The sequence below is a fragment of the Prionailurus bengalensis genome, chromosome B2 (genome assembly GCF_016509475.1).
Source record: "Prionailurus bengalensis isolate Pbe53 chromosome B2, Fcat_Pben_1.1_paternal_pri, whole genome shotgun sequence".
NCBI classification, from domain to species: domain Eukaryota; kingdom Metazoa; phylum Chordata; class Mammalia; order Carnivora; family Felidae; genus Prionailurus; species Prionailurus bengalensis.
In genome coordinates this window covers 104,690,892-104,700,080 of record NC_057349.1, presented here as the reverse complement: position 1 = coordinate 104,700,080, position 9,189 = coordinate 104,690,892, and the positions used below count along the sequence as shown (strand labels likewise).

General features: G+C 42.6%; 1 protein-coding gene across 1 annotated transcript; it reads left to right on the top strand.

Annotated features, from left to right (window-relative positions):
* The first annotated feature begins 861 nt into the window (after positions 1–861).
* On the top strand, positions 862–4,995 carry TSPYL4 (TSPY like 4). The gene has a single exon (XM_043592160.1). It carries the CDS (start codon positions 982–984, stop codon positions 2,233–2,235), a length of 1,254 nt encoding a protein of 417 aa, XP_043448095.1. The 5' UTR covers positions 862–981; the 3' UTR covers positions 2,236–4,995.
* Positions 4,996–9,189: the final 4,194 nt, after the last annotated feature.

Here is a 9,189-nt window from a genome sequence, read left to right as displayed (position 1 = left end):
TAACAGGGGCATATTTTGGCAAGTATTTGCTGGCTTCATGCCCACATGCATTATAAAGCAGGAACTCCTTTTAGATTAGGATTACAGCCTAAGGATAAGCAACATATATTATGTACAACTGTGGAAATTAAAATCTCCTGAGATCACATCTTTTTCAGAAATGCTTAAACGGCTAAATTTGCATGCTCACGCGTATGTCACTTCTAAGTAAGGAAAATACATTTGCTACTTATATTAGTTAAAAGGGATGAGGAAATATTGTCCAATCACTTCATAGGTATTGGCCAAAGTACACAAACAAATTGAAATAATCATTATGTCTTGTTAGGATGAGAGAAACTTCCCTTACAATTGCTCCTAATTTTTTAAACCATCGCTTAACAGAGCAACACTTTTCTTAAAAATCAAACTCTGCTCATCTCAATTCTTTGATAATAGTCACGAATCTGTACATTAAAAAAGGCAGGCAGGCGCCTCGTTAGCGCAGTAGGTAGCCCTCAGTCTCATAAAAAAGGCACGCAGGTGAATTGCTGACTCCTCCTTACCATCCACGAACGGCCCTCTGAGCTGATGAACTTGGACCAGAACCTTTCTTACCTTTTAAGTAAATATTTTAAGAGAAAAATTAATAGCATAGGTGTCTTAGAAATACATACAGAGCCTTAGAAATGCACATTGACACAGTTCTCACATGTTCGAGTTTGGTCTGCACCCAATCACGTAAATCAAATCTTTTCCAGAAAGACGAAATTCATCCATTTTATAACACAAAGACAAAAGCATACCCTTGACTGACGTAATCATTAGGTTCAGCGAATTCTCGCGCGACGTGAAGATGCTGCCGCCGTGACGTCACCAGTTGCCATAGCAGCATCCTCCAGAGTGGAAAAGAGGGGTGGTGCGACAAGCGGATTGGGGCGGAGCGCGGCTTCTGCAGAGGACAAGGGACGCTCTGCTCCTGCGGATCTGACTTCCACCAAAATGAGCACCCTGGATGAGGGCAGCAACCCTCCTGTCGCTAAAGACTGCGGCGTAGCTACTGCCGACGATGCCCCAGGACATCCGGACCTAAACCAGTGCCAGGGCGAGGAAACCGAGGCGACCCAGGTGATGGCGGACACAGGTGAGGAGGGCAACTTGGAGACCCCCGCGGAGGCAGGCGCCCCCGAGAGCCCCGCGAGCTGTGCCCCCGTGTTCCGCGTTCGAGTTTTTGGGAGCCGCAGCCGTGTAGCGACCAAATCGGGCCAGAAAGAGGGTCTGCCTCCGACGGAAGGCTTGGCAGCAGCCTCTGCTTCAGCCTCCCCCGCGGTAGCAACCGACAATAGCCAGGAAAATGGCTGTCAGCGTAGAGAGCCGCGGGGCCCTGCTGGGGAGAAAGCTCTAGAAGCCTGTGGCGCAGGGGGGTTGGGGTCTCAGATGATGCCTGGGGCGAAGGCCAAGGAAATGACGACCAAAAAGTGCGCCGTTTCAGCGGCAACGGAAAAGGAGGGAGTAGCGGAGGAGGTGGTGGAGGAAAAGAAGGTGATGCAGAAGGAAAAAAAGGTGGTAGGAGGAGCGAAAGAGGAGTCACGGGCCAAGGCCCCGAAGATCAATAACTGCATGGATTCCCTGGAGGCCATCGATCAGGAGCTGTCAAATGTAAATGCCCAGGCTGACAGGGCCTTCCTTCAGCTGGAGCGCAAGTTTGGCCGGATGCGAAGGCTCCATATGCAGCGCAGAAGTTTCATTATCCAAAATATCCCAGGTTTCTGGGTCACTGCCTTTCGGAACCACCCCCAGCTGTCACCTATGATCAGTGGCCAAGATGAAGACATGATGAGGTACATGATCAATTTGGAGGTGGAGGAGCTTAAACACCCCAGAGCAGGCTGCAAATTCAAGTTCATCTTTCAGAGCAACCCCTATTTCCGAAATGAGGGGCTCGTCAAAGAATATGAGCGCAGATCCTCTGGCCGGGTGGTGTCTCTTTCCACTCCAATCCGCTGGCACAGGGGCCAAGACCCCCAGTCACATATCCACAGGAATCGGGAAGGAAACACTATCCCCAGTTTCTTCAACTGGTTCTCAGATCACAGCCTTCTAGAATTCGACAGGATTGCTGAGATTATCAAAGCAGAACTGTGGCCCAATCCCCTACAGTACTACCTGATGGGCGAAGGGCCTCGCCGAGGAATTCGAGACCCAGCAAGGCAGCCCGTGGAGAGCCCCAGGTCCTTCAGGTTCCAGTCTGGCTAAGCGCTGCCCTTGTGAGAAGCTCCTGCACAAGTCTCCCACCACCTCCCCTTGAACCTTTGCTTAGCCGACAGCATGCAGTCTTCTATCTGCTTTCTCTTCACACTGAACTATTTTGTCCTTTGCTTCTCCTAAATCTTCAACAGTCATTTGCAAGATTGACTTTTACATGTTTGTGTTCCTCTTCCTCTGGACCTTCATGCTCTTCTGTATCCTGTTACATGTTCAAGTGCATGGCGTTGCACTGCTTCTATGCCAAGCACATGATGCTGTAGATAGGCACTGCCTTCCTTTGCATGCCTTGGGTCCTGTCTATGACCATGGTCTTCTCCTAGTTTTTTAAGTGGTTCTCTACCACAAAGAAGCTTGCAATACCTTTGCAAATAACTAGCTGGACTTCATACTTTATGCTGACTGTCCTCCTGATAACCATGTATTCTATGGCAAGTTCTTTGAGTTTCACCGCTGCAAGATGAAACTACTCTAGATGATGCCAACCATCAACGCCAACTGGACATTTCTAGCTACCACTAACTGGTTCCCAGCTGCCTCCCTGGGCCTGTGCTATCCACCCTGCTGGTTATCTGGCAGAATAAGGGGGCTAGTGGGTGGCTACAAGGCATGAGTGAGGTAACAGATGAGAGGTTTTCAGTGTTATTGCATCTTCTTTTCACTCTGCTTTGTGACCAGGTACTGGTGAGTATGAGGGTTGGTGCTATGGCCCACACAAACCTGCTCTCACCCTTCTGGATGAGCTTTGCATAGGCACCATTGCCTGCCTCCTCAGCAACTGACTGTGGACTTAAGCTCCCAGGCAGCACATAGGGAACTCTGCCTCAATCCCCTTGTGCCATCAAATGGTTACCTACAAACCCAATTGGCTGTGGGGCAGGTTGCACAGTCATATGTGATAGTGCCCAAAGCAAGGCTGGAAGGGGTTCACTTCCAGCAGTTAGCCTTTCTGAGCTGGAGTCAACAAACCACCCTTAATCAGATAGTTTTGTTAGGTATCCCCTTCTCTAACTCCTGCACTCATTCTGAGCATGATAGAGTTGCCAGGGTGGGGGCACCGAGGGAAAGGTGTTCCTGGTCTGTGTGGCCTGTTCTGCATCTTTTTGTCTCTTTCCTCCACCCCCACCCCCTTGTTCTCTCCCCCACTTCCCTCTCCTCTGAAGCAGACAGGAAACAAAACTGGCAAAGCGGGCTTTTTGTTTAATTTTCTCTACCCTTGATGGTGTCCAAAGAGAGAAAGGTACTGTACAATAGACTCCACATGTCTTCTTGTGCTCTTCTGCCCTCAAGCCTCCACCCTACTTCCTTTAGTAAGGTCTAAAAGTTTCAAAGGGAGACCTGTAGGTTATTTAGTTATGAGCAGTGTTCTTTTGGGCCAATTTTGACAACCCCACCTTTTCCCTGTCCATTTACCAAAATCTGTGTGTTTCTTGAATTTAGTTAGAGAAGCAGGGAGGAAAGACAGAAGGGCCTCACAGTGATGGAGTCAAGGCAGATGCAGAGAAGGTTGTGCTGTAAAGCGGCCAAACTTAGTTTCACTCCACTTTTCTAAACATGGAAATTTTGGCAGGGGTGGCCTTGACCACTTAGAAAGAACCCCAAGGCAGCATTTTGAGGGTCACCTCTATTCTCTGTACTATTTTATTACTGCTCTCATGGCCCAGGGGCCTCCATCCTGTTGTCTGGCCTTCTTGGCTTTCAGGCTTCAGTTTCCCTATTTCCTTCCCTGCTTCTCTCCCAACAGATGAGGGAGCAGGCTGCAGTGTACATTGTGGGAGATGCCAAACTTCCTTCCTGGGGATGTGTGGAGTTTGTTTGGATTTCCAGGACAGGTTCCAGTAGGTGGGACAGCAGTGTATCAGGGCTGTGTTACTTGGGTGGTATATGGTAATGGTAAGGACTACCTGCTTTCTCCTGTTTGAAGGCCTTGCCCTAAGTTCCATGAGTGCTTGGGAGGTCTGGGTACAGCAGTGGGGAGGGTGCTCTAGGCTGAGGGAAGTGAGAGCCCAGAAACCAAAATGAACCAAGTAGTCTTGGAATGGCACAGGAAGGATGAACCCTGCAGCTTTGGGAATGGAGGGGGAGGCCCCTGAAGCTTTTCCTAGGAGAGGTGGGAGAATCAAAGTGGTTGATGTTTAAAAAGGATACTTAGAGGAGTTTTCCCTAACTCCCTTGAATTCACCAGTAGATTTTTGTCTAAAATGCAAAAATGCAAGTCTGGTTGTTTTCTCTCTGTTATTATAGGAGTGATCTTTTCTGTATAGAAGATTAATGGTATATGCTCATTATTTCACTGTGTTTGAGTAAAATCCTATTAATTCCTTTCTCTATTTTTGCTTGCTGGCGAAATTGACATTTACAGGCCTGCTTTTTGCTTCTAATTGAGAATATGTGCAAAAATATCAAACTTGTTTCCTGTGCAGTATGAAACCTGTGAATATTCGTTAATATATCAGCTTGTTCTGGTCTGTCTTCATACATAGCTCTATTCTTAGAAATATAATTTGAATGTGATCCTTGAAATTTTGCAAATTGTTGCTGTGTCTTGTGAAAGTAATTTCAAAAAGAAAACCAATTCTTTTGTCTTGATATTTCTTGCCCTAATAGTAATGTTGTACTTGAATTTTATGTTCCTAACCAGTGTAAGTATTTGTAGAATTGCTCTGTCAAAGTAAACAAGGATCGTTAAGTACTTTATTAGTCTTCTTCTGTGTGCTCAAAGGAAAAATAAAAGTCTGTCACTCTGCTGTATTTCTTGTTTTCACCAAAAAATAACAATAAAGTTCTGTGTGTCTAGGCTAATAAAAGGTTGGGAAATCATTAAAGTTATCAAGTTGTCACCACAAGCATTGTCCTGAAGCTTTATAAAAAAAAAGCCACAGAATTTCTAAGATTTTTTTTTCTAGGAAAATGGTAAATAAGAAGCCTAACTAACTGGATGCTCATGGACTTAATTTTTCCTTATTCAACCAGTGTAGTTTTGGAGGGTAATTGAAGCACCACTGAATTTTCAGTGGAAAGCTTTTTTTTTTTTTTTTGCTTTTTAAGTTTTTAATTCCAGTTAACATACAGTGCTATATTAGTTTCAGGTATGCACTATATTGTATATGTATGTGATTGAACAACTCCATATATCACCCAGTGCTGATCACAAGTGCAGTACTTAATTTCCATCATTTATTTAACCCATCCTCCCACCCACCATTGGTAATCATCACTTGTTCTCTAGAAGAGTCTGTTTCTTGATTTGTCTCTTTTTTTACCCTCTTTGCTTGTTTTATTCCTTAAATTTCACAAATGAGTGAAATAATGGTATTTGTCTTTCTCTGACTCAATTTCACTTACCGGAAAACTATTTTTTTTAATGTTTTATTTATTCTTGAGAGAGAGAGAGAGAGAGCATGAGCGAGGGAGGGGCAGAGAGAGAGAGGGACACAGAATCCAAAGCAGACTCCAGGCTCTGAGCTGTCAACACAGAGCCCGATATGGGGCTCAAACTCACGAGCCGTCAGATCATGACCTGAGCCGAACTCAGATGCTCAACCAACTGAGCCACCCTGGCGCCCCATGGAAAGCTATTCTTAATACACCATTCTTATTTGCTATATTTATGTTAACTGATTCTTAGTGAGCTTAAGATAGACTTTGGAAAAATTAATCATTGTGTATTCTGTTAGGTGCTTCTTAATTTCTTTGCTCCTACAGTGTGGTGCTTTAAAAAGAAAGAATAACAAAATTGTTACTGACATATAGTGTCTAGAAACAAATGATCTCAGACATCCCAATCTCAATTACCAGTAATGTTTTGCTGTTCAGCAGCTATTACATGAAGGCTTGGGAAATAAATACTTCTGCATTCTCTGGAGTTGAGAGGGCTATGGATATTGCAAGATTTGTGAAAATGAATGACCAAATATTTTTAGCCATCTAAACAAAAATTTGACATAAACGGCCCAGAATTACTAAATAGACTTGCTAATTCTTGGTGCAATCCATACTTGGAAATTTTACTTGATATAGTTTTTCTAGGCCTGGAAAAGTGTTAAGTTTTAGAGAGCTAACTCTATATCCATCTTAAACCTAAACTTTCCTTTAGTGTGTTCATTTTATTTTTAATTCAGTGATTGATTTTTTTTTCTGCATTGTCAATCACCTGTTTTCAAGCATTATCTCTTTTATCCTGTTCTGGACATAGTTGGAAAATAATATTTTTGTTGCTCTTGGTTTACTATCAGTTTTAACCAGTAGTATTCCTCTTGCCAGCAGGTTGGTGCCACTCATTTATTAGATTATCATGATTTCTGTTCTGTTTAATAAAATTAGACTCAATTAGACATTATGTAGGTTTCACTTACCAGGAAACTGGTTTGCTCCTATATCACTGCTCCATTTCTTTTCACTGCCTTTTCTTTCTCAGTTCTAAACCCAAATTGTCCCTTATGCAGACCTCCACATCAGTTAAGAGGTTTTCTTGTCCTCTCTTCACCGAAGAAGTATCATTTGGTCTGCTCAGGCCATATTGCCCTGATCGTAGGGTCATATTTCATAAATTCCCCGTACCCCACATAACAGAATCTCCTTGGGCATTCTCGTCCATTTCTGGATATTCAGCTTAGACCAGACAATAACAAAAGGCTTCTCTAACTTTCCTTACTCAGGGTCCCGTCACATTACTCCTGTTGCTGCTACTGCTTCTTTATCTTCAGTTTCTGTAATCAGTTTTAATAATTAAAAACAAAAATTACCTGGATTCTTATTGAATTCCCTGCTCCACAGAGTCACAGTTTGAGGCTTGGATACCGGATTTGCATCAGATACACCTCCTCTGGTTTGACAATCTCAAGAAATCTGAGTTCTGTCAGGTACATACATTTGTGTTCTCATGTTACTTTCATAATCCTGACACAAGTTTTACTATCTCGAAAGTAAAGAAAAGTTGAAGTAACAACAACAAAATGAAGTAAGTGTGCCTAAAATGCAAGTCATACAGACGTATTTTTTACTTCTAGCCTAGAGTATCTCTCACTGTTACCACAGCCATCTAAATTTGGCATAAAACAAAACAAAACCTGATTTACATGAATAATCAGGACTTGTTAAAGGTTATTCTTAATCCATTCATGAATGGTCCTTTGAAAAGGGGTACTTTATTCAGATTAAAACCCTACTGAAATTTACATATGCAATCTTGGCGATTGCTGCAAAAATGAATGAAATTAGGTTTGTTGCCTTCCTTAAAGGGAGTTAATGCACCAAAAGGATTTTAAATATTATACTTCTGGAATTTAGTTGCTAGGAACTCTAAAGAAATGTTACATTTTTATTAAATTTAGAGAATGAGTATTTTTTAACTGATCCAACATGGTGATTGCTTTTAACAGGAATTTTGTAATTTATTTCTTAATTTTTAAGATTTTGTTTTTAATTTTAAAAACATGGGCTCACATGGCCCCAAGATCAAGAATCTCATGCTCTACCCACTGCGCCAGCCAGGCGCCCCATTCTTCTCTTTATTAAACTTTATTAAGCCTTTTTTTAAACCAAGAAAGTGCCAAGGCCAAACTACCAACAAAGTAAAATAAAGTGTTTTTTTATTTAAGACTCTGGGAACAGGTGCATGTTAAAAGAACCTATCAAGCAGACTATGTGATATAATTGCCATTCCAAGTAATGACCCAGCTTCTCTCAGTAGGCATAGAGATCTCATCTCCCGTTAAGTTTACTTGGAGCAGTTTTCATGATTCCTTTTCCATTTTGGTTTCCTCAGCACCAGAGGGAAATTTGTTAAGTATTCAAACTGAACATTTGAACTTGAATATAAAGAAAGGGTAGACCCGCTTCCAAGAAGAGTAGACTTCATTATATATTTTAGGACTCCTGTGATTCTTGGTTCTCTACTCTCCCAGGTAAGTTCTATGTTATAGATCTTTGTTTTTGTTTGTTTTGTTTTGAGAGTGAACATGAGCAGGGGAATGGCAGAGGAAGAGTGAAAGAGAATCTTAAGTAAGCTTCATACCCAGTGTGGAGCCTGATGCTGGACTCGATCTCATGACCTTGAGATCAGGGCCTGAGCTGAAATCTAGAGTCAGATGCTTCACTGACTGGGCCAGCTGGTACCCCATAGATCTTGTTTTAATATTTTTTACTAGCTTATGTTACTTTAGGCCAGAGTCTGTGTTCTTCATTTCTTTTTTTTCAACGTTTTATTTTTGGGACAGAGAGAGACAGAGCATGAACAGGGGAGGGGCAGAGAGAGAGGGAGACACAGAATCGGAAACAGGCTCCAGGCTCTGAGCCATCAGCCCAGAGCCTGATGCGGGGCTCGAACTCACGGACCGCGAGATCGTACCTGGCTGAAGTCGGACGCTCAACCGACTGCGCCACCCAGGCGCCCCTGTGTTCTTCATTTCTAATCCCAGCATGGTGTGATTGTGAAATTGAAGTGTGATTTTAGACTAAGAATTTGTCCCAATATACATCTAATGTTGGAAGACTTGTCAGTCAACTAAAGGCATGAATTTTGGGGTGAAAGTTGGGCTCATGTACAGACTGTTCCTTAGTAACAGAAAATTTTTGAGCAAATATGTTAATTTAACCTGTCAATTTCAATGTCCTTATCTATAAAATCTTAATAATTATACACCTTGTATGGTTGCTGTAAGGAATAAATAAGGAAGATGAAGTAGCCTGCTGAAGAGTTAGCATTCATTACCATTATTTTTTTTTTTACCATTATTTCTGAGGATGACTCTAGAGACCAACAAGAGATACCTTTTTGCATTCACCCTATGTGGACTAGACCAGGCCCAAGGATTTTCAAGGGCGGCACATGGGGTGAGTTAACTCTTGAAAATATCCCAGTCTTTAACTAATCTGGAAGTCAATTCTTAGGATAACCTTGTTCTCAAGAGCCTGAGAAGAGGTAAGGGAATGTCATTGTAACAT